The sequence below is a fragment of the Schistocerca piceifrons genome, chromosome 8 (genome assembly GCF_021461385.2).
Source record: "Schistocerca piceifrons isolate TAMUIC-IGC-003096 chromosome 8, iqSchPice1.1, whole genome shotgun sequence".
Lineage (NCBI taxonomy): Eukaryota > Metazoa > Arthropoda > Insecta > Orthoptera > Acrididae > Schistocerca > Schistocerca piceifrons.
This window is the reverse complement of record NC_060145.1, coordinates 19,033,372-19,059,023: the sequence shown is the minus strand read 5'-3', so window position 1 is coordinate 19,059,023 and position 25,652 is coordinate 19,033,372. Positions and strand designations below refer to the sequence as shown.

General features: G+C 37.4%; 2 protein-coding genes across 2 annotated transcripts in view; one reads left to right on the top strand and one right to left on the bottom strand.

Moving 5' to 3' along the window:
• Window positions 1-41: 41 nt before the first annotated feature.
• LOC124711587 (short-chain specific acyl-CoA dehydrogenase, mitochondrial) lies at window positions 42-25,611 on the top strand. Its single transcript, XM_047241736.1, has 8 exons — window positions 42-544; window positions 671-843; window positions 992-1,253; window positions 1,893-2,081; window positions 2,160-2,303; window positions 2,399-2,526; window positions 2,595-2,690; window positions 22,413-25,611. The coding sequence occupies exons 1-8, from the start codon at window positions 508-510 to the stop codon at window positions 22,620-22,622; spliced, it is 1,239 nt and encodes a 412-aa protein (XP_047097692.1). The 5' UTR covers window positions 42-507; the 3' UTR covers window positions 22,623-25,611.
• LOC124711506 (fatty acyl-CoA reductase 1-like) overlaps window positions 23,737-25,652 on the bottom strand; it is a 239,946-nt gene continuing 238,030 nt past the window's right edge. The window contains exon 8 of the mRNA XM_047241619.1: window positions 23,737-23,846. Coding sequence (XP_047097575.1) covers window positions 23,759-23,846 — 88 coding nt within the window. The 3' untranslated portion in view covers window positions 23,737-23,758. The remainder of the gene's footprint in view (window positions 23,847-25,652) is intronic.

The following is a 25,652-nucleotide window of genomic DNA, read 5'->3' as shown; positions in this document are numbered from 1 at the left end:
GAAATAAACAGTACATTTTGCTAGTTTCAGTCTTTTATGTAGTAAACAGAAATAAATTTGTAATTTTATCAGTTGCTTAGTGTTTCAGTCCTGCTGTGGTGGAATTTAGTAATCGCAAATTGGTATTAAAAATGCGTATGGCAATAAAAAAAAATATGAATTGATAAAGGAACTTGAAGAAATGGAAAGGTTGACTAATCAATACAGAATGAGGAATGAATGCATGATGAACTTTGCAGCTGTTTCATTTTTACGATTGAAAATGAATAAAAACACAGTTTCGTTTCATATTATGCTTGTTTCATAGCGGAGCTGTCACTAATTATTTTTATTTCAGCGCTGTTGAGGAAGAATGATTATAGTAGCGTTGCCCAATACAGGAATGACAGCTACCTAATTTCTTTGGATGACTTGTTTTGAACCCTGCTCCCCGGTTCAGAAGCCAATTAGTACATACCTTTAATAATCGTAAACATAGGGCCGAAGATAGTTTTCAGCTTCTTCGAAATGTCTGTTGGTAAAACAAGAAAACTTTTGGATGTAGGTAAGAAACGTGATTTTCCGTGTGACACCCCTTGATGAGCATTTGTTAGCATTTAGTGCAAATATGATGTGAAGATATGTTATATGTTTGTTATGGGACAACACTACATGTTTTCATTTCCTACAGCTCGCTTTAGCAGGAGTCCGTTATGTCACTTTCAACACAGATCAGTTTATACGCATTCGCAGCTCCCAGAAACACACAAAATGCTTTATAAATCTGTCCGCGACTTCTCTGAAGCCGAGCTGAAACCACTGGCTTCAAAGTTCGATCGTGAGCACTTGTACCCGGGTGATCAGGTACGTTTTTCTCGTAATACTTTCATCATAAATTAACATGGAGATCCCCGAAAACTGCATGACCCCCCCCCCCCCCCCCCCCCCCCACACACTCTGATAGTCATTGTTAACGAGCTTGTAATCACCATGCAAATATTGTTTTCACTAGATAAAGAAGATGGGAGAGTTAGGCCTTATGGCTGTAGAGGTTCCAGAGGATTTAGGAGGAACTGGTTTAGACTATCTTGCGTATGCCATTGCCACAGAAGAAATATCAAGGGGTTGTGCTTCTGCAGGAGTAATAATGAGTGTCAACAATTCTCTGTACCTTGGACCTATTCTCAAATTTGGTACACAGAAGCAGAAAGAAAAATTTATTACCCCATTCACTACAGGTCAGCGTGTGGGCTGCTTCGCTTTGAGTGAACCAGGTAAGTTGTATTTCAAGGTTTCTTGAAATTACTTCTACTAGTTGCCTTTTGTTTTGTTCTTCAATTTCTTTATTATTCCATTACCAGTTTCGAACCACCTAGTGATTCATCGTCATATGGTACATATTTATTAATTGTCTGCAGCAGTGTAGGATTTGTGTTGCTGTGGCAAGATTTATAGGCCTAAATGAAACACGTAAGCACTCAGTGTGGCGAGAATTATTCACATTAATTCCCGCCACACTCAGTGCTTACATGTTTTGTTTATACATCTTGCCGCAGCTACAAGAATCCTACACTGCTGCAGACAATTAATAAATATATACCATCTGATGATGAACCACTAGTTGGTTCAAAATCAGTAATGAAATAATAGAAAAATTGAAGAACAAAAAAAAAGTAGCTGGTTGCAGTAATTTCAAGAAACCTTTATTCATAACAGTCACAGTGTTCCTCATCCATCATGGATAGAAGTGTTATGTTTTATCCTTGTTTTTCATTTGTAATATTTATGGAACCTTGACATGTTTCTCATACTTGTGGCGAATACTCTAAAGTAGCTAGTTAAACTTGCTAAAGATCTTTAGGTGATTGATTGTGCTGTTGTAATCAATCTGCAATCACTATAATGTATTCTAGGAAATGGCAGTGATGCTGGTGCAGCATCTACTACAGCTCGTAAACAAGACAAAGGATATATTCTCAATGGTACAAAGGCATGGATTACCAACGGTTATGAATCTGAAGCCACTGTTGTTTTTGCAACAACAGATAAAAGCAAGAAGCATCGTGGAATTAGTGCCTTCCTTGTTAGTAAACCAACGAAAGGTGCACAGTTTTGTTTCATTGATAATTGTTATGCTTTCACATATCTTTTATGTTAACACAAATAAAATTTATGTTCAGGTCTGGAACTGGGAAAAAAGGAAGATAAACTAGGTATAAGAGGCTCTTCAACATGCAGTTTGATATTTGAAGACTGTTCTGTGCCAGAAGAAAATGTTTTAGGAGAGCTTGGGATGGGTTTCAAAATTGCAATGATGACACTGGGTAAATTTCTTAATGCATATGCCTAAGTTGTCTTTATATTTTTACAGTGCTGGTGTAGCACATAATTTATAATTGTTATTTCCATTTGCTTTCAGATGCTGGTCGGATTGGAATTGCTTCACAGGCTCTTGGCATTGCTCAGGCATCACTTGACTGTGCAGTTGATTATGCAAGCAAACGTATTGCATTTGGCTCTCCTATATTGAAACTACAAGCTATACAGGTTTGTTTCTCAGAATAGTCTGGATGTCATATTATGATACATGAGATTTATTGGTATTACTGTTGCAGGCAAAGATAGCTGACATGGCTCTGAAGGTAGAGTCAGCAAGACTTCTGACCTGGCGGGCAGCACATTTAAAAGATACAAAGCAACCATTTACGAAGGTGTGTAGAACTCTAATTATTTTAATATGTGAAAGAAAGAAAGCAAGTAAGTTTTGATAAGTTTTTAAGCATAATAGCTGGTTTTTCTAACCATCAGAAATACGGAAGCGTCCGATCCCACCCGTTTGCTTTGACCCATGATGTCACAAATATGGCGGAAACAAAAACAAACACACACGCTTTCCACAAGAAGCCTAATGACACTAACGGGACAAGCGCGGGAAATGGGGTGTTTTGGGTGGGGGGCAAGCTAAATATAAACAAATTTAGATGCCTTGCGTAGCTACAACGTGTAAGTGAAGACAGCCATGCATGAATATCCACCCATCTCCCCAGGGGTCGTAACCCCTGCAACCCATAGAAGATAAAGATGCTTCAGTAGCTGATTAGTGTTTTTTGTCTTTAAAAAAAAAAAAAAAAAAAAAAAAAATCTCACGGGATAGAATGAACAGATCAGAAAGATAAATATAATAAACTAAAACAGAAATTCGAGGAAACAGATAATTAAAATAAGTAATAAGTGTTTTTAAATTAAAAAAAGAACTCACGAGATAGAACGAACAGATCAGAAAAGTAAATAAAATAAGATAAAACGGAACTGGAGACAGCCACACTCAAACCAAACTCCGCGCCGTCATGACGTCACACACGACAACACCCTTACGTCACGGGTCAAAGCCGACGCATTGGATCGGACACTTCTGTCGATCCTAACCATCTGCTGAAACAGCAACAACTGAAAAGTAAAGTTTACACACGTGGAAGCTAGGATAAGAAGATTAAAAGTATGTTTTATGACTTACAACACTTCCTTTGCCAAGTAATGCACTGTGTGCACTATATCAAAGCTAAGGAAAGCACAGAGTGCAGAGAAGGCATCAGAGATGAAGAGATGTTAACAACAGTTCATTGCTATGTCAGTCTTCCTTTTATCATCTGTCTTTCTTGATCTGAGATTATGGACCACTTACTCAACAAATCAGGTGCACATTTTACTCTTTCATATTTTTGTTGCTTGTAATCAGACCAGGGATATAGTGACAGGTGAAAGCGGTCTGCTTGTCCTGGGCTCAAACCTCAATTCTAGCCTTTCTAGGGCAATGGTCTTACACCATGGACCACTTCAGAGCTTCAATTAACCATTCCTCTCTGCTGTGTGTGGTGTATTCTATTGTTTGTGTTTCATATCATACTTATCTGCCACAAAGTGCTGTCATACAGCTTCTAAACTTTAAGATAGTTATTTGATTATTCATACAGTGTCAGGGCACATGCATTTGCTCCTAGAGAGAATATTTTTACATATATAGGAAGGGTGGGAACTAGCATGAAAATATAACAAGACAGTCGTACATTCATGTGATGTTTTTCCTTTCTGCAATACGGGGTAGGGGGGGGGGGGGGCTAAAAACTGTCTTCAACTAAAATCTTGCACTGAAAGCTGCAGTGCTTTACTGGGCATGGCTGTTGCATTTCTCCAGCCTTTGAACTGACTCTCTGATAGAACTATAGCCTTCGATTCTGCCCTTCAGCTTTGAGCTGTTACATAATGGTGCTGTAATGGATTATGTTGTGTGTGTGTGTGTGTGTGTGTGTGTGTGTGTGTTCAGAATATAAGTGTGAGTGGAGGTTACCAAATATGTCGTTTGTAGCAAGAATGTGCGGCTGCCTTAAGTGTCTACCAGTCGCCATTCAGACAGGTATATGTGAAGGTTTTAGTGTAATAATTTGTGATGTTCAGTCTGCCAGAGGACTTGCTTTGAGAGATCGAGGCTGAACATGTCAGTTATAGTTAGGCTGACCTACTTCTTTTTTTGTCATTAATCGTCTGTTTGGTAGCCTGTACATGAAACAAGTGTCATTAGATGGGGTAATGGTTGAAACTGATGAGGTATGGTTTAATTAGAGGAAGTATGGAAGGGAACATGGTGTTGTGGGGCTTTGGGTTTGGTGGGGTGGATTTTGTTCAGATGTACCTTTGTGATGTGCAAATATTGTTTTTGTAGTTAATTGTTAGTAATATATTTCAATTTATTGTGAATTGTTTGTTTTATGTTAGTGTTATTGATTTATTTAGTTTAACTAATGTTTACAATATCAAATGTTGTTAACTGTGTCAGTTTTTGCTTTCTGTGTTGCTCTCAGGCATTTCAGTTGAGCTATGTAGATAAGCAAAGTTTTCAATACCATATCTCTCTAATTGGTGTGATTTTTGCTTTCTGTATTAGTATCGGGCTATTTAGTTAAGGTGTGTAGGTTAATTGAAGTCTTTGACACCTATTGTAGTTATTTAGCTCTAATTTTGTGATTTTTAGTGCGTTTGTTAATAACTATTGTGTTCTTTTTCTCTTTCTGTTGTTGTTATTATGTTGTTGTTGTTGTTGTTGTGGTCTTCAGTCCTGAGACTGGTTTGATGCAGCTCTCCATGCTACTCTATCCTGTGCAAGCTTTTTCATCTCCCAGTACCTACTGCAACCTACATCCTTCTGAATCTGCTTAGTGTATTCATCTCTTGGTCTCCCACTACGATTTTTACCCTCCACGCTGCCCTCCAATACTAAATTGGTGATCCCTTGATGCCTCAGAACATGTCCTACCAACCGATCCCTTCTTCTGGTCAAATTGTGCCACAAACTTCTCTTCTCCCCAATCCTATTCAATACTTCCTCATTAGTTATGTGATCTACCCATCTAATCTTCAGCATTCTTCTGTAGCATCACATTTCGAAAGCTTCTATTCTCTTCTTGTCCAAACTACTTATCGTCCATGTTCCACTTCCATACATGGCTACACTCCATACAAATACTTTCTGAAACGGCTTCCTGACACTTAAATCTATACTTGATGTTAACAAATTTCTCTTCCTCAGAAACGCTTTCCTTGCCATTGCCAGTCTTCATTTTATATCCTCTCTACTTCGACCATCATCAGTTATTTTGCTCCCCAAATAGCAAAACTCCTTTACTACTTTAAGTGTCTCATTTCCTAATCTAATTCCCTCAGCATCACCCGACTTATTTTGACTACATTCCATTATCCTTGTTTCGCTTTTGTTGATGTTCATCTTATATCCTCCTTTCAAAGACATTATATCATGGCAGTTCTAGGCTGGGATGTTTTGAACTATGGTTGCATAAGATGCTAGTAGAGATCGGGCCTGAAGTACCACTGCCAACTGTACCAAATAATTGCCCTGTAGCCATTACCAAATGCTTTGTTACTCCAATTTGCTTTGTGTGGCAGATTGCTTTTTTCCTTATTCTGGAATGAATGAAGAGACTAATCGTGGTGCATAAAGGGAGTCGAATGTGACTCAAAACAAAATGAATCCGCGATCCCTGTGACTGTTACTTAAGTTCTGCATTCATGGAAGCACAGAACGTGGATGTAAAATGGTAGTCCTTTGAGAGGGAGGCGGGGCTTATTTCCCTGCAACGCTCCTCTTCCCCCGGGTAGTTTGAGTTCTCATTTTTTTATGGTTGCGGCCGATATACTGTCTGCATAATATTCTTTTTTGTTCCTCTCTCTGTTTTTATTTTGGTTTTTATCTCTGAGAATTTGTGGTAGTTGTTTTGGATATTAGTTTGTTCCTTTCCAAAAATCCTCAATTTCCTGCTCAAAAATCCTCAGTTTCGTGAAGTTGTCCCTTGTGATACCGTAATTTATGGTGTATATATTTTCATGCCAATGAAACACTTTATTGTGATGTTATGGCTGCCATCTTGAAATCATGTCTATAGGTATTTTGGGACTTGTCAATTGATCAAAGTCGGTGGGCAGTATCAGTGGTATCAGTATATCAGTTTTATGTAGACTCTGAACTGTGATGCAACTTTGAATTTTTCACATGTAGTAATCGTTCCCAGAAGAAAAGATAAGTAACAGGAAAAAAATGTGGGATTAGATGAGTAATACATTCATTCATAGTGTTCTATAGATCCCGCAAAGAAGAATATCATCTGAATTGTACTAAATGCTTTTTCCGAACATTATTTGAACAATTAGTTTGGGAGCCCACTCAAAGTGTAAATGGTTGCGAAAACATACTTGACCTCGTAGCAACCAATAATCCTGAGCAAGTAGGGTGCGTCATAATGGGTACAGAAGTGAGAGCCTGCAAGATTGTTGTTGGAAGACTGAATATCATAAAATCCAAATCCATCAAAAATAAATGCAAAATGTATCTATTAAAAAAAGATAGATAAAAATTCACTTTATGTCTTCCTAAGCAACAGTGTCCACTCCTTCCGTACTCACTATATAAGCACAGAGCAGATATGAACAAAAAATTCAAGGAAACAATATTGATGACTGTTGAGAGATTTGTACCAAATAAATTAATAAGAGATGGAACTGAATCCCCATGTCACAAAAAATAGGTCATAACACTGTTGCAGAAGAACAAAAGTAACATGCCAAATTAAAACATAAAATGTCCAATATTGCCGGTTTTACAGAAGCTCTAAATTTAGCAGAGACTTCAATTAGAGATACTTTTATAGTTTTCACAATGAAACTGTGCCTTGAAATATGGCAGACAATCAAAGAAGATTCTGGTCATAACTGATGTACACCAGAGGCAGGACATTATCAGTCCTCTCGCTGCATGATAGCAATTGTAATGCCACCAATAGCAGTGCCACTAAAGCAGAGTTACTAAACACAATTTTGCGAAATTCTTTCACCAAAGATGAAGTAGTAAATATTTCATTGCTGAGACAGAGAATAGCTGGCAACATGAATAACTTAGAAGTAGGTGTCCTCAGTGTAGTGAAGTCACATAATAGAGGCAAGTCTTCTGGTCCGCACTGTAAACCAATTCGGTTCTGTTGAACATTTTTTAATATAAATGTGAAAACTTTCTGATTCAACATTTTATTAATTAATCAAAATGTGCATAACAATAAGTACACACCCCAGAACACATAATAACCACCGAGTAATTACAACACAATGGATTGGGGGGGGGGGGGGCTGATGATATCAGTTTACATATCTTAACATGTCCCCTTAAATTGACAACACACTGTATGAAGTATAAATGTACGGTCACTCCTTCACTTATTTCACAAGCCCACAGTTTCTTACACGTTTCTTGTCTGACATTGACAAGTAGTTTTGCGAAAGCATCAGCAAACATTTCTTCAGAAGGCACATGTTCAATAACAGCAACACCTGACTCAACTTGCCTTCTTATAAAATGATACTTTATATCTGTATGCTTTGATCTAGAGTTTGTCACTAGATTCTTGACTAACCAAATGGTTCCTTTATTATCACAATATACTGTAATTGACTTTATGACACTGCTTGGATTTACCTCAAACATAAATTGTCTTAACCACAGTAAACCTTGAACAGTTGATGCCAAGGTCACATATTCAGCTTCACAAGCAGAAAGTGCAGTAGCTTTTTGTTTTCTAATAGACCACAAAATTAAAAAAGTTTTGCAATTATATACATGAACCAGTTACAGGGTGTCTGTCATTATTTTACTTGCCAATCTACATCACTGAAGGCCATTGTTTCTCTATTACCATCTCTAGAAAATTCTAGCTTGTAGTTCATAGTTCCCTTTAAATATCTAAACAATCTTTTTACTGACAACCAATTAATCTTTTTAAAATGATGATATCTGTTAAGGAGATTTACAGCAAAACACATATCAGGTCTGGAGATTTGGGATAGATATAGAAGACTTCTTATTGCTTCTTGATATGGTACCTTGATATCACCTGATTTGACTGCTTCAAAGTTCAAACCAAGTTCAAGTGGTGTTGACACTGGCTTGGCTTCATTCATTCCAAATTTCTCCAGAACTTTTTTTGCATAGGATTTCTGGGAGATCCAGACTTTTCCTTTATCACGACCCCATGTAATTTCCATGACTAGGCAATGGCATATTTCTCCTAAATCTTTTATCTCAAAAAATCTCTTCAAATAACTTTTGAATGGATTCAAAATATTTCTGTCATTTAAGAATAATAGTCTGTCATCCACATATAAAGCTATGATGACTAGTTTGGTGCCATCTCTGTGAAAATAGATACATGGATCAATGTTTGATCTATTCAGTTTCAGTTTTCTTAACACATCATCAACTTTTTGATTCCAATTCCTATCAGCCTGTTCAAGTCCATAAACAGCTTTCGTCAGCCTCAATACATTTCCAGGAGTTGCAAAATTTTCTGGTGGAATGACATAATTTTTTTCATTTAAGTCTCCATAGAGGTAAGTAGTAGTGATGTCAATGTGGTCCATCTCCAGTTCTCACGAGCTGCTGTAGACAAGTGATATCTAATGGATGCATGCTTGACCACTGGTGCAAAGGTTTCCTGATTATCAGCACCTCGAACTTCAGTGCATCCTTTTAGCATGAGGCGTGCCTTAAATGTTCCTGGTGTAGCACTAGTCCCAGGCTTTATTTTTAATATCCTCTTAGTCTTGAGTGGTTTGTGTCCTGTGGGTAGTTTCACTACTTCAAATATGTTATTACAAACTATAGATGAGAATTGTTTCTTCATTGCTTTTACAAATTCTTCGTTATTTGTCCCTACCGAGGCTTCTTTATCATCATTGTCTTCACTTGGAAGTCCTTCTTTCAAATAGTAAATAGCATGATCAGGCCATGTTTGGGTTTTGGTTGTCTGTCTGACCTTCAAGGTGTAACCTGTTGAACTATGTTTTGATTCTCATGACCCTCGTCTTGAGCTTCAGCTTCTATTGAATCACTGTCAAAGCCATAAAAGGGTTTCTTATCACTGTCTTCTGATTTAACTACTACTTCAGTTTGTGAAGTGTTGATGTCCTGAAGAACTGCTTCTTGTTCTAATCCTAAGGCATTTGTCGTCCTTGGTTCCTCTGTCTTTGAATTTGAAAACTCCAATCCTCTACGAATTCTACGTCCCTGCTGACAATTATCAGGCCAGTCTCCCTACTGAGGAATCGATTGCCTTTGGTTGGCTGACAGTAGCCTACAAATGTCAATTTCTGTGACTTTTTATTCCGCTTCTTGCAGTGGAGTTTTGGAATATGAGTCATTGAACTGCAGCCAAAAATTCTCAGATGTGATAAACAATGCTTTCTTTTATGGCAAAATCCATATGGCATCTTATTTTTGAGTGTAGTGGATGGTGAATGATTTGATAGGTATGCAGCTGCAGAGACAGCTTCAGCCCAATACTCCTTTGGTCATTTAGCATCAAACATCATACGAACCTCTTCAACCAATGTTCTGTTAGCTCTCTCGGCAACACCACTTTGATGTGGACCGTTAATGTACTGTAAACTGGTGGATGATATTTTCAGAAGCCAGAATCCTTTTAGTTCATTGTTGACATACTGCTTCCCACTGTCAGACCGAAACTTCTTGATATTTACCTGTATGTTTTTCCACCAAGGCTGTGAAGCTCTTAAATATCTGTGTTACCTCAGATTTTTCTTCAACAAGTAAACAATCTTGAAAAATCATCAATACATTTGAGAAAATGATTTCCACCAATAGACACTGTCTCCATTTGCCCACACAAACCAGAATGTACTAAGTCTAAGATGTGTTTACCTTTTTCTAGGTTTGAATGGAAGACGTCAGCTGTTTTCCCATAAAGGACAACTCACAGGGTTCGTTAACCACAATATCTTCACTTAGTCCTGTCAAAATCTTTGACAGCTTCAGCATACTTCTGTGATTCACATGTCCTATAGCGTGCGATGCCATTAGAATCCACTGTCTTTTGTGTAGTAGCACTGTTTCATTTCACTTGTATTCAGACAATAGATGCCATTCGTAGGTGATGCTTTGGCAATTAGTTCACCTTCTGCATTGTAGAAGAATCCATCTTTTTTGTTAAAAGTCACTTTATGCACTTTGCCTACAATTCTACCAATTGAGAGCAAATTTACAGCTGATTTTGGAATATGAATGATGTCAGATGCTTCTACTTCTACAGTTTTATTACCACTATAGAAGGTCTGATCAACACTTCCAGTAGACTCTGCTGCTAAGCCATCAGCTCCCATGCTGGTCACTCAACTATTACATGGCTCGACATTGTTGTTGTTGTGGTCTTCAGTCCAGAGACTGGTTTGATGCAGCTCTCCATGCTACTCTAACCTGTTCAAGCTTCTTTATCTCCCAGTACCTACTGCAACCTACATCCTTCTGAATCTGTTTAGTGTATTCATCTCTTGGTCTCCCTGTACGATTTTTACCCTCCATGCTGCCCTCCAATACTAAATTTGTGACCCCTTGATGCCTCAGAATATGCCCTACCAACCGATCCCTTCTTCTAGTCAAGTTGTGCCACAAATTTCTCTTCTCTCCGATTCTATTCAATATCTCCTCATTAGTTATGTGATCTACCCATCTAATCTTCAGCATTCTTCTGTAGCACAACATTGCAAAAGCTTATATTCTCTTCTTGTCTAAACTATTTATTGCCCACGTTTCCCTTCCATACATGGCTACACTCCATACAAATACTTTCAGAAACGACTTCCTGACACTTAAATCTATACTCACTGTTAACCAGTTTCTCTTTTTCAGAAACGCTGTCCTTGCCATTACTAGTCTACATTTTATATCCTCTCTACTTCAACCATCATCAGTTATTTTGCTCCCCAAATAGCAAAACTCTTTTACTGCTTTAAGTGTCCTTTTCTAATCTAATTCCCTCAACATCACCCGATTTAATTCGACTACATTCCACTATCCTCGTTGTGCTTTTTGCTTTTGTTGATGTTCATCTTATATCTTCCTTTCAAGACATTGTACATTCCGTTCAGCTGCTCTTCCAGGTCCTTTGCTGTCTCTGACAGAATTACAATGTCATCGGCAAACCTCAAACTTTTTATTTCTTGTCCATGGATTTTAATTCCTAATCCAAATTTTTCTTTCGTTTCCTTTACTGCTTGTTCAATGTACAGATTGACTCACATCAGGGATAGTCTACAACCCTGTCTCACTCCCTTCTCAACCACTGCTTCCCTTTCATGCCATCTGGTTTCTGTACAAATTGTAAAAAGCTTTTCACTCCCTGTATTTTACCCCTGCCACCTTCAAAATTTGAAGGAGAGTATTCCAGTCAACATTGTCAAAAGCTTTCTCTAAGTCTGCAAATGCTAGAAAAATAGGTTTGCCTTTCCTTTATCTATTATCTAAGATAAGTTGTCGGGTCAGTATTGCCTCTTGTGTTCCAACATTTCTGCGGAATCCAAACTGATCTTCCCCGAGGTTGACTTCTACCAGTTTTTCCATTCGTCTGTAAAGAATTTGCGTTAGTATTTTGCAGCCATGGCTTATTAAACTGATAGTTCGGGAATTTTCACATCTGCCAACACCTGCTTTCTTTGGGATTGGAATTATTATATTCTTCTTGAAGCCTGAGAGTATTTCGCCTGTCTCATACATTTTGCTCATCAGATGGTAGAGTTCTGTCAGGACTGGCTCTCCCACGGGACGTTATGAAGCTTTTTTCCATTGTTAGTAGTGTGAGTCAAGGCACAGGAATCTAAATATGACATATCCTTTTCCTGAGGCTGTTTGACATCAGCAGCAAGAAAAGCTTTCTTTTATTGGGTCTGTTTCCTAAATACATTTCCGTCATTGTTACTTTTTGACAAGCTTCCTCCTTTTTCATCCTTTCTAGGACAATATTTAGCAATATGATTCAATTTGTTACGTTTGTAGCATTTAATAATATGTTTTGTGGGCTTCTTCGTATGTAGAGCAGAGTCTTCATTTCCATGTGTGTCTTTGGGTTTGACATCTTCTAGCAGTTTCACTTCAGTAGAATCTCCTGTGGTATGTGTGGTTTTCAAGCGCCATCAGCATAGGCTGATAATGATCAGGTAATCCAGCCAGGAGCAAAGTTCCTATCCATTCTGTACTCACCGCAAACTTCATTTCGTTTAACTTAAACGTGGTCATTATTAATCTATCGCAGTAGTCGTCTACTGACTTGCATTTATGTAATTTGGTTGTGATTAATGATCTAAGCAAGCCCATTCTATGTGTGAGTCCTGAGCTTTTTCCAAGGCTGTCCAGGCTTCTGCTGCCATATTTGTGTCCCTTATATGGGAATAATTCATCTTGTCCTCGAAAAGTATAATCCAGGAATGTGTCTTTATGTCTCTCTTCTCCGAGGATTGTCCTGTTGCGTCGGATCCGGAGGAGGATTTTTAGCAATGTGCCACAGTTCATTGTGGGCCAAATATGCCTTCATGGCAAATTTCCATATTGAGTAATTTTCATGGCTGATCAACTTTTCAACCAAAGGAAGTCCAGTTGAGGCTGTACCACTCATTTTTAGCTTTGTGTGTAAGAGAAAATATTGACAGTCTGCATGCAAGAATGATGAATTGGCAAAATGTGAATGATCAGCATACACGTAACTTCCGAACAGGCTCTGGATTTCTATGCACAACTTCAATTTTAACATTTATAAAACCTTACTTTCACAGCTGTGCCTGGGACCATAACCTTTTGTAGCATTATTTAATATAAAAATGAAAGCTTTTTGAAGCAATGTTTTATTACTTAATCAGTATGTGCATAACTACACGCCTCACACATTCGGGAGGACGACGGTTCAATCCCGGGTCCGGCCATCCTGATTTAGGTTTTCCGTGATTTGCCTCAATCGCTCCAGGCAAATGCCGGGATGGTTCCTTTGAAAGGGCACGGCCGACTTCCTTCCCTGTCCTTCCCTAGTCCAATGAGACCGATGACCTCGTAGTTTGGTCTCTTCCTCCAAACAGCCCAGCCCTACACGCCCCAGAACACACAATTACAACCAAGTAATTATAACACTAAAGAGTAAACAAAAAAAAGAGGAACTGTTGATATCAATTTACATATCTTAACAGGTTCCATCAGACTATGCCCATATCATAGCTCCTATACAGCCACTTGCTTGCAAAAGGGCTGTACCTAAATAAAAATCTGGAAAGTTGCATAGATCACACCAGTACTCAAGAAAGTAAATAGGAGTAATCTACTGAGTTACAGACCCATATCACTGACATCATTTTGCAGTAGGATTATTAGTCTTATGAATTTCTTGGTTGCATTAGCATATCTGTTACAACTATGCATATGACTCTTAAATTCTGTATGTATATGAAGAGGCTTGTTTGGTTCATTATTGTGACTGTAGCCTTTTTGCATATGCTGACTTGATATTATTAGCAAACTGTGTATTCAGGTCTGGAAACAGTCATTACTGACTGAAATTAATGACATGTTATACATATATAGAAAATTTTGATCCATAACTGGAAATATAATAATCCTGGAGCACTGGAAAAATTTGGTTGCAGTTATGTTGGAACTCTTCAAGCTTTTCATTTCAAAATTGTCCAAGTATTTTTCTACTTTCTTTTTTACTATCCTTAATTCACTGCCATACAGTACTGCACATAAGACTAAACATTTCTTTTTTATTGGTGTGAGAATAGTTTCAAAAGAGTTCCTTTAATCTAAAGCTCTTTTACCTGTAGATATGTTACTACTTATTTTCTCCAAATGTCTTCCATTTTCTGTGACCAAACTGCTTAAATACATAAAAGATTTTACTTGTTCCAATATTTTTCCTTCTGCAGGTACCGTATTTACTCGAATCTAAGCCGCACCTGAAAAATGAGACTCGAAATAAAGGAAAAAATAATTTCCCGAATCTAAGCCGCAGCAGAAATTTGAGACTCGAAATTCGAGGGGAGAGAAAAGTTTTAGGCCGCACCTCCAAATCGAAACAAAGTTGGTCCATTGTAATATGAGACAGAATTCAGGTCGAATGAATGACGATACAGCTGCAGTAGTTTGGTTCGAGCCGTAAGCTTAGCAGTTATGCTTTACCAGGTAGCCATTGCTATGCGTCAGGCGCTCCGTCCTTATTTATGCGCGTACCCTTCGTTTTTCATGTCCTTCGTCTGGTTTGAATTGATTGCTTATTTTTCTTTGATCTGATAATTGCCGTTCTCTTTGTTATAGGTGTTTTCATCACTCTAAGCTGAAAATGCATTACTGTACTGTGTCATGCATTGTTTGTCGCATTCCGATAATGAATGTTCACTACCTGTCGCCGCTCGCGGCATGGTTTGCTTTTGTGCGTGCTACCGCAGCTTACAATTTAAAAAAAAAAAAAAAAAAAAAAAGAGAGAGAGAGAGTGTGTAATTGTCTCAGTAGCGAAACAATGGCAAGGGACTGCTATTTGTTGTTATTTACACTGCTGCTTTCTTTGATAATGATCAACAAGAACCAAATAATAAACTGCGTATGATAGAAGATGTTCTGAACGAGAGTTTAGCGAAAATTTTTCTCCGTTTGAAAATCTTTGCAGACGCCTCTTTAGTACATTATTTTCTGCACAGAAATTAGTCATCTTAGATTTAAAAATCTAGTCAATTGCCGTGCTTCATTTCTGACTATATCACTATTAGGCATAAGAATAATACGAATATGAACATGACATATGTGTATACTTCCGCGTTTGTGTTGTCTCACTCTAGTTTCGTAGTTTATTAGGCAGACAGTATTTAAATGAGATAGCAGCAAACACGAAAAAATACATGGCAAAATGTTTATATTCGTATTATTCTTATGGTGAAGAGAATACTGCATGTAATTCAGAATTCACGAAAGTTCCCATTAGCAACCATCTCTTCTCACAGGTAGAAAAAAAATCCGAACGTAGAATTGGCCATACTCACAAACATCGCAAAAGGTCTTGCCAGTCGGATTTTCGTAGTACATTGAAAAGCTGCTACGTTCGAAGATGAACAATACGGAGTTTGTATTTACTTCGTTGGATAATGTATGAAAATGCAATGGTCGAAATTTGGGCCAGAGAAAAAAGCTCGTCTTCCACGTTTTTTTTTTAATTTATTTACTGACGCAGAGGTTTTGGCGCCAGTATTTATCTTTGTGCCTGTAAAGTATGCCTGTGTAGCGCTACATATATTCGACGGCAGAAGTTAGTTGTGGCGGCACCTACCAACATATTTCAGAATTTCCGCTTACTTTGCACTCGATTCTAAGCCGCAGGCGGTTTTTTTGATTACAAAAACCGGAAAAAAGTGCGGCTTACATTCGAGTAAATACGGTATTTTGATGGAACCTTTACATTCACTGTGTTGTTTCCTATAATTACCCTCGTTCCATACTCTTTCTCCCACTTAAATGATCATCTGCATCGTGAATGGATTACAGTTTGAAATCTTTTCATGTTTTTTTTAAATTTGTGCATTGTAATGCTCTCTCCATTAAAAATCTTTTTGTTCTCCATATTAAATGTAAAACATTGGAGTTTGTATCCCCATTTTAGGATTTTTCTGTGCTTTTCTTTCCACATTTACCTTAACTAGGATTCATTGAAAAATCTTTCATTAGTTTTTTTTTTTCCATAGTGTCGCATTTCACATACTTGTGGTTCTTGAAGTTTTCCCACTGCACAGAAAGTTTTATCACTGTTTGAGTGTACAGTAAATGTGGTATGTCGATGATCTGGAGAGCACCCAAAAATGCTTTTCTGACTTATATAGCTTCATTTTGAAACACATGAGTTTTCTTTCATTTCTAGTATCTATCTTTAAAAGTTTTGGTTCTCAGCAACTTCTTACAGTCGTTTGCTTGGGTTTTCATGTTTTGTCCATCTTTCTTCTGCTGACAAATTATTAAGTCTCTATAGTTTTCATCACTTTCACGCCTCTGTAATTGTGCACCTTTTGTATTTACTGTGGTGGTAACGGTAAAGCTCTCATCAACCTGAAGGTTGGTTTGAACAACAGGGTGTTTTACTAGGTGTGACGCTATGGAAGATGGTATGCCTTTGCCTTCCTCCAAATTTTGGGTTGCCTTACCAAGCCACCTGTTGGGGAAACACCATGTACAAAATTTAAGTTCCCCTGCCAATTAGTTCCAGAATTATGGCTTGTGAAAGAAGGTGGCATGACCTGGAAATTGCAACCCGCATCTATCTTCAGACCCAACTTCAGGTCTTAATAACTTTGGAACTGTTCCTCACAGGCTAGTGAAATTTTTACAATCCAGCAACATCCACTTATGGAACACATTCTATGAATCAAAACACGAACAACCTATTTCTGAGGGGAAAATAAAAAATTCCAAAATGTGATTAAAAAAATGTAATACGTTTAAAGGTACATATTGTAGGTGCCCTTTATGCCAAATATAATTCACCCAAAAAGGGTATAAATTTTTTTGTGGTAAGCTTAATGTGGTAAGTTACACAAAGAGAGTTACATGCACACGAAAATACAAAAATTTGAAAAATTACCTGGTAAACATGGATTTTCTAAGTGTGGTAGCACAAAAGGTACAAGTGATATCCAAGCCAAATTTCAAACACTGCATAAGTAGACCATAATATAATATGTGGCAAAATTTCAACTTGTTATTGCTAGGCATTTGTGTGCAATAAAAGTTGACAGAGATGTATTTGGTTACGTTTCTTTTACCACGATTTAGCAAGTAATAGTGATAGTGCAGACAGCTTGTTTCAGATAAAGCTGTTGCAATTGTTGGGAACCATTAGGCAACAGAAAGTTAAACAATGTTAGTTTTCAGGGACAGAATGAGTCATTGTTAGGCAGGAACAACAAAGGAGACAAGCAACAATTACAGGTTACTCATGTTTTTAAGATTCTAGTTCAGACTGGTCAGTACTGTTATGGAAAGTCAGTATGGAGGCAGAAGAGTGTACTAGTGGTGATTTTGTTCAAACAAGTTGCAGTATTGGTAGAGCACAAGCATCTGAATGTCATAAAACAACATATGGAACAAAATGTGGCTTTCGCTTTGTACTGTATGATCTGGATGAGTCGGACCGAGATTTGTTGCTATGGAGATCCGGGATGTACCCTGGGCACAGGAAGTACAGTTCGAGGAAACTTTAGTGTTCGTTATCATCATATGAAAGTGTTTCTGGATAAGTATTCTTTCCTACAAAGAAGTTGTTTTGATCCGTTTCGGATTCATAAGAAGACAGTGAAGTGTAGCCTCAGAGAAATTGATATAAAATCAGTATTGAAAGTGAATCAGTGCATGGGACTTAACATGAAACCAGGACAAAAGTTATGTTCCAGGTGTGTTCCACTGTTAAAAAAAAAAAAAAAAAAAAAAAAAAAGGATAATATTCAGATAATTTACATGACAGGGACGAAGAGTATCAGCCACTTACAACCACAGTGGATGAGCAATTAAATACTTCAGTGACTGCTCTTGGTTTGTCTCCCATGAAGACACACAAAGTTGGGAAAAGAGACAGACCCAGCTATGGTAGAAGAGAATTACAAGCAGCTCAAATGAAATTAAAACACAAAATAGCTGACACACTAATGGTGCAAGAGGAAGAACTATCTGCTCCAAAGGAATAGAAATCATGCCAGAAATGCTATGATTTGGACAAAATTGTGCATGATTTGAAAATGTGCCATATCCACACGCCAGAAAAAAGTAGCTATTCTAACTCTTGTACCTTCCAGCTGGTCTATTGACTACACTGCAAAAGAATTCAATGTTTCTACATATATGGTAAAGCAAGGTAGGAAAATAAAAGCAACCCAAGGAGTGCTTCCACAACTTCAGCAGGCTCAGGGTAAGCAATTGAGTTCAGAAATACAGGTGTTAGTGTTGGAGTTTTATGAAAATAATGACTACAACCGAATAATGCTTGGAAAAAATACTATGTAACGATGAAAATGGGAAATGTTTGTGTACAGATGCAAAAAAGACTGTTGCTATGCAACATATCAGAACTATATGTAGAATTCAAGGAAAAGTATCCCAATACCAAAGTAGGTTTATCATCTTTTTTCAGTCTTCAGCCAAAATGGGTTGTGCTTGTAAGTGCAAAGGGCACACAATGTTTGTGTATGTGAGACCCATCAAAATGCTAAGCTGATGTTTGCTGCTATAAAGGATTCTGGTCTGGATTACAAAGGTGCAATGAAGCTGCTAGTGTGTGACATCAGTTTCTACCAGTGCATGATACACAGGTGTGAAATGTGTCCTGGTAAGGCAAATCTTGCAGAACACATGAATAACAAACTGTATGGTGAACTCCTTATGGATGACGAACTTGTTTCTTATAAACAATGGACACACATGGATCGCTCAAGTCTTGAAACAAAGCAAAGTACACTGGAAGATTTTATTGAAATGTGTTGTCAAAAAAACGGACAAACTGACCCCACACAGCTTCACAGCAATAGCACAATAGGTGTATCTCCAGTTTTTTTAAGGATAATTTGAAACAAGATGAAATTATAATAATACAAGACTTTTCTGAAAATTATGCATTTATAATTCAAGATGCCATCCAAGGATATCATTGGGACAACAGTCAAGCAACTCTCCAGCCATTTGCGATTTACTATAGAGGTGAATCAGGTGATGTGTCTGTCATGAACCTGTGCGTTTTTAGTGACTGTTTAATTCATGATGCCATTGCAGTTCATGCCCACATTCGCACTGTCATGGAATATGTGAAAAACAAGCTGCCTCACATACATTTTGCGAAATACTTCAGTAATGGGGCAGCTAGTCAGTACAAAAACTGTAAAAATCTCAAAAATTTATGCATGCATTACCACGATTTTCAGATTCGCACAGAATGGAATTTTTTCGCAACAAGTCATGGTGAAAATGTATGTATAATACTAGACTTTTCTGAAAATTATGCATTTATAATTCAAGATGCCATCCAAGGAGCCATCATCACTTCTCTCCGGCGGACTCTGACAATGTGCAGATGAACAGACTGTCCGGTTATAACTATAGGTTCATACACAACATGTGTCTTCACAGTGTGTCTGACTCAGGATTCATAAGCAAAAGCAGCAACATACAACCAGGTTGCTATGTTATTGCTGTTTATGATGACAAATGGTACATTTGGCAGACAGGTGTTGGAGTCCTTTTGAACATATTCTTATGACAGTTCCAGTTCCTACCACAGTGTCAGGAAGACAGTACAATTTACCACTCAATGTACAAGTACAGTAGCTAAAGTGTGGGGGAACTTCTGTTCGAAGCACAATCGACTGGTTTTTAGCAGTTAAGGTGCAGTAAACATTAATGATAGGTTGTGTCAATTTGTCTATATGTTGTTGCTTGGTGATTAAACAGTTGTGGGAGAGGATAAGAGGAGGCAGAACAGTTTACGATATGTTTTTACAAAATGGTGTCGTGGAACAATGGCCACATCACCAAATACATCTGTCAACTTCCATTGTACACAAATGTCTTGCAATAACATGCTGAAATTTTGAGATATATATCATTATGGTCTGCTTATGCAGTGTGTGAAATTTGGCTTGGATACCACTTGTCTCTTTTTTGCTACCACACTTCAAAAATCCATGTTTTTCAGGTAATTTTTGTATTTTCGTGTACATGCAACTCAGTTTTTGTGACTGATATGGGCATAATGAGTTCTGTGTGTGTTTAGGCCACATTAAGCTTACCACAAAAAAATTTATACCCTTTTTGAGTGAATTATATTTGGCATAGAGGGCACCTACAATATGTACCTTTTAACGTATTACATTTTTTAAATCACATTTTGGAATTTTTTATTTTCCCTCAGAAACATGTTGTTGGTGTTTTGATTCATGGAGTGTGTTCTCTAAATGGATGTTACTGGGTTGTAAAAATTTCACTGGACTGTGTGGAATAGTTTCAAAGTTATTAAGACCTGAAGTTGGGTCTGAAGATAGATTGCCAGATGCGGGTTGCAATTTCCGGGTCACGCCACCTTCTTTCACAAGTCATAATTCTGGAACTAATTGGCAGGGGAAACTAATACTTCGTACTCGAGTGTTCCAAACATGGTAGAATTAGTGTACTGAATATCAGTCAAATCCGAGACTATGAGCTGGAGCCCCTGGTTGAACTGACATGGAATGACCCAACTATCTTTCTTTTATTAGCTATAAACACCAATAATAAGTATTTTTAATGGGATTTGGTTGCATTAATTCTAAGATCATTGAAGATGCCCTGTAAAATGTTTCATTATCCTGTGTTACCAGCTGAGGATGCAGTTTTGAACTTTTTGTTCAGAGGAGAGGTGGTGTGGCATTACACCATGGATAGCTGTTCTGTTTCCAGTCTGAAGTGATGAACCCATGTTTCATTGCCTGTGACAATGTTCGACAAAAATTTTAATTATACATTTTTGCACACTACATATTTACTACATCTGCATTATACCAGACAATGACTGGATAATACAATGCAGAGGAAAATAATAAAATGATCTAGTAACCATGCCATCAGCTAAGTGCAGAGAGATATTTTGGGATATCTTAGAGTATACACTTTACATTTCTGCTCTTCATTTATTCCTGATTTTTTGCCCCTCCCTTAATTAAAAGATACTGATCAAACAGTGGCTTGCTCCAATTGTTACTGCTTCAGTAGCTCTGTGACAAATCTTGCTAGCAAACTATAAAACAAGTGTTGAGAAACACTAATGAAGTTGTTGTTGTTGTAGTTGTTGCTATTATTATTATTATTATTATTATTATTATTATTATTATTTATTTTTAAAAAGATAAATACGAGGGGCATTAATAAGTAATGCAACACATTCGGTTTCTGAATGCAGGCTGGCTTTATTCAGGATTCCAGTGCACCATATTATTCCCAACTCTTTCGGCTACAAAATACTATTTTTCAACATAATCTCCGTTCATTGTGACAGCCTTATGACACCTTATTAAGATGGCCTTTATGTCCCCATGGTACCACTCTACTGGTCAACATGGGAGCCAATATCTTGCAGCTTCAATAATCTTCCCATCATCCACGTACTGATTCCCGCAGAGTGCATTTCTCATTGGGCCAGACAGATGAAAGTCAGAAGGTGCAAGATCTTGGTTGTAAGATGGATGAGGAAGAACAGTCCAATGAAGTTTTGTGAGCTCCTCTCAGGTGCACAGAAATGTGGAAGGCCTTATGTTGTCATGGAGAAGTTCATTCACATTTTTGTGGTGATAAGCACACTAAAGTTGTTTCTTCAACTTCCTGAGGGTAGCACAATACACTCCAGAATTGATCACTGCACCATGAGGGAGGGTATCAAACAGAATAACCCGTTGAGAATCCAGAAGGTATCACCATGACTTATACCGGCTGAGTATGCAGCTTTGAACTTTTTCTTTGGGGGAGAGGTGGTGTGGCGGGAGTCCATGGATAGCCGTTTTGTTTCCGGTTCAAAGTGATGAACCCGTGTTTCATCACCTATGACGATGTTAGACAAAAAGTTTGTGGTCTTCTAGATGCCTTGACAAACAACTCACCATGCTTTTATTCTCTGTCAGATGTCTGTAGATAGTTTTCAAGCACCTATGAATATTTGTAGTCATCTGGTTTTCTGCCAAAAGAAACTCAATGACAGTTCTGTATAGTGCCACCACCTGTTGGAACTTTGTGAAACTATAGAGGCTGAAGTGAGAATATTCCATGATGTCTCACGACAAATTCCGTATTTTATTACTGAAATTGGCAAGGAAAAAAAGTGTTGATGGCAAGGAAAAAAGTGTTGGATTACTTATTGAATGTCCATTGTAAATTTATGTTATGAAATAAATTGTTTCTTCAAAAAATGAAATTGTTCTTTCTGCATACGGAAGGACGTTTAATAACAAGAAATAGCCTTCTTAAGTAGTATACAGAAGAAATGCTTTTGTATTGTAGGAAGCAGCAATGGCAAAACTGGCTGCATCAGAAGCTGCTACATTCTGCTCTCATCAGGCAATACAGGTTCTTGGAGGAATGGGCTATGTGAGTGACATGCCAGCAGAGAGGCATTATCGAGATGCACGCATTACTGAGATATATGAAGGAACGTCTGAAATTCAAAGACTTGTGATTGCTTCCAATATTGCAAAGGAATATGGACTGTAAGCATGGGGCTTTGGTTTAACATTAACGATAATTGGGTTGCTGATGTCCTCTTAATCTTGTAAACAAGATTAAGGAAAAGTACAGATGGAACGTAGACGTAATACACAGAGGCAGCTTGTGTGAACCTGTGGAGTTCTACCCGACGGGAGGCCCTAGCCACACGGCATTTCATTTTTCTCATTGTTTGCACGAAAGGAAAGTGACAGCTGTTTTTCCTCTTAACATTTGTTGTACTTTATTATTTGCTAATTCAGCTGCAAAATGTATGTGGATGTCCATTTGTCAACAGTCACATGTGTAAAGAATTGTCACAGTTGCTCTCTAGAAAAATTACCATAATTATTCTGAGACTGCACTACACACCCTTGTTAAGTAACTACTTCATTAGTCTCATGTCTCAATATTAAATCAAAATGTTCATGCCTAGAGTGTTGTTTCGCTGCAGTATTTGTGAGAAGTGACTTTTTTTTTTTTACCCTTGAGTACTTTATATGCACTGTATGGCTGGAGTATTTTAATAATGTTATATTGACTGAGGTCTCTTACATCATTATAGGAAAATGTTTACTGTACAGTGCACAATTTTAATAATGAATGTTTACAATATTTGAATAGTAACATTTATTTTATTTATTGCATATTCTTTTATAAAAGAGGCAAATAAGAGTGCTGTATATTATATATTTTGATATAAACATTTTGTACAAGAATTTGTACGTGTAATATTTTATCATTGTGAGAAATACAAATAATCCTGTACATATGTTTTCTGATTTTAGATCTGAGAATCAATATCACATGCCTGTTTTCCAAGCAATATTCCAAATAAATTTTGATTTATTTTGAAATTTACCCATATTTGTAAAAAAGTAGTGATGAATCTTCAGACTTCCACGAAAGCTAATTTGCCATGTATTTGTGTACATATTTAATAATACATCAGTGTGGAGAATAGTAGAGACTAGAAGGCAGTATTTGCTTTGGCATGTGCAGTGATTGTGATGAATACCTAGAATGAAGGAGTTAATGCTGTAAATGTTATTATATTTTGTAATACTGTAATTGTTACATACTACAGAATTATATATAAAATTACCTTTTTATGTACAAATGTGCTGGTGTCCTGCCATATTAAATCATCTCAATTTAAAGCATAAATGCACTGCAATCCATGAAAGGATTAAACAAAGTGCAATTTTTGCCACTAAGTGAATTATATACAGCCTGGGGAAAAGTAAAGTTTCTGATTAGACTTGTGGTATACGTGTAAGACAAAAGTTACAAAATATTTCAAATAACTTATAACTGATACTAACTTACTGAAGGGGAATGTATGAAGTCAGTGAAGTTACATGCTCAGGATGTATGATGCAAATGTGGCACTTTAGCTTTTGCAGGGTATGAAGCGTGCAATAAAATTCCTGATGTGACTGTTAATAGGGGAAAAACAGATACAGTACAAAGTAGACACAACATGTTCCCTGTCTGACTATGGGTGCAAAATAGCACACAAAGGGTGTGTCATATTAAAATGCAATGTAACATTTTTCAGTGTAGTAATATCCAAATCTTGCGTGAGTAGCACAGAGCGATGTTGGCACTAGTTAAAGCAGTGGCAAGACAATACACAGCATTTGCTGTACAGGTATGGCAGGAAAGGGGAGGGGGGAGAGCAGCTCATATCATTTGTGCAGTTAATAATAAAACAGTTTTGAGATTTCATGATAGTGGGTATGTTAGTACTAGCCAGTGTCCATTACAGTTACTTAGTTGGGTAGTTACATGTTCTGGGGACCATTTTGCACAACAGATCATAATGGTGTGGAATCAGACATTTTACATTCACATCAGAAATTAATTTGTTCATATGGTTACATACCTAACATTTCTAAGTGGTGTTGTGTGTTTTTTTGAACTTGTTCTGGCTGCCTTTAAACTGATACTTAATCAGTACCTCCAGCTGTTTGGCAGGTAGGATGCATGTTTGGTTGGCAAAAAGCCTTCTTCTGAATTAGCCAGCACTACACACACACACACACACACACACACACACACACACACACGCACAGTGTCTCACTGGCCTCCGTAGCCAGACACAGTGGTCATGTGTGCGAGAGTTGCATTTGTGTGTGTGTGTGTGTGTGTGTGTGTGTGTGTGTGTGTGTGTGTGTTTTAGCTAATTGAGAAGAAGGCTTTTTGGTTGAAAGCTTAGTTGTTTAACACGTTCTTTGTTGTTCCTGTCTGCTACTCAACATTTCCACTATGTGGTGAGTAGAAATCTATCCTTTTCAAAATACTGTCATTATTCCTTCCTGGGTTTTCCTCTGTTCATTTAAAATATTTCTTTATTTGTAATATTCTTTCACCTGCTCGCATCATTACATCAAAATTTGAACTTGTAAAATGCTGTTCAGTGCCAGTTTCAATCAGATCTATGCATATGTCTGTTGACAGTATATGACAATATTCCATCCTGGATTTACCATTATTTGTTTGTATCTACATCTACATATATACTCCGCTAGCCACAAGGCGGTGTGTGGCGGAGGGACTATTCACGCCAAATTTCTTATGTCTGTTGAAACTGATACTGATCAATGTTTTGCAGGTTCTGAGTTTTAATCTGATGATTACAGTATCTGAAATAATGTTATAAATAAAGAAATATATTATGCAATTTAGACAGCTTTATTCACAAAATATCCACTATAATCACAAGCTCACCCAGGAAATTTATTTCCTTTACTGATATACTGGTCTTGTATAAATTATCTGCATGGCCAGGAGCATAATCAATGGGTGAAGCATGGAGATGATGTAATAGTCTGTACATTTAAAGGTAGATTCTGTTGTATGTAAGATGTACGCGTAAGTAAGATGAATGTGATATGTAAGAAACGGACAGAATGCATAGAATTAATTTTGAAGCCTATTTACATATTTTTGTATTTGTGAATGTATTATTTAAATATTACAACAGTTACTTTCATGTCATGTTTTTCTGCTCTTTAAATATCATATGGTTGCTGT

Excerpts from the sequence above, each read along its gene's own strand:
- LOC124711587 (XM_047241736.1), top strand. The coding sequence starts at position 508 with ATGTCTGTTGGTAAAACAAGAAAACTTTTGGATGTAG. Across the intron at positions 1,254-1,892 it reads CTTCGCTTTGAGTGAACCAG|GAAATGGCAGTGATGCTGGT; the intron begins GTAAGTTGTATT and ends AATGTATTCTAG. Across the intron at positions 2,304-2,398 it reads AATTGCAATGATGACACTGG|ATGCTGGTCGGATTGGAATT; the intron begins GTAAATTTCTTA and ends ATTTGCTTTCAG.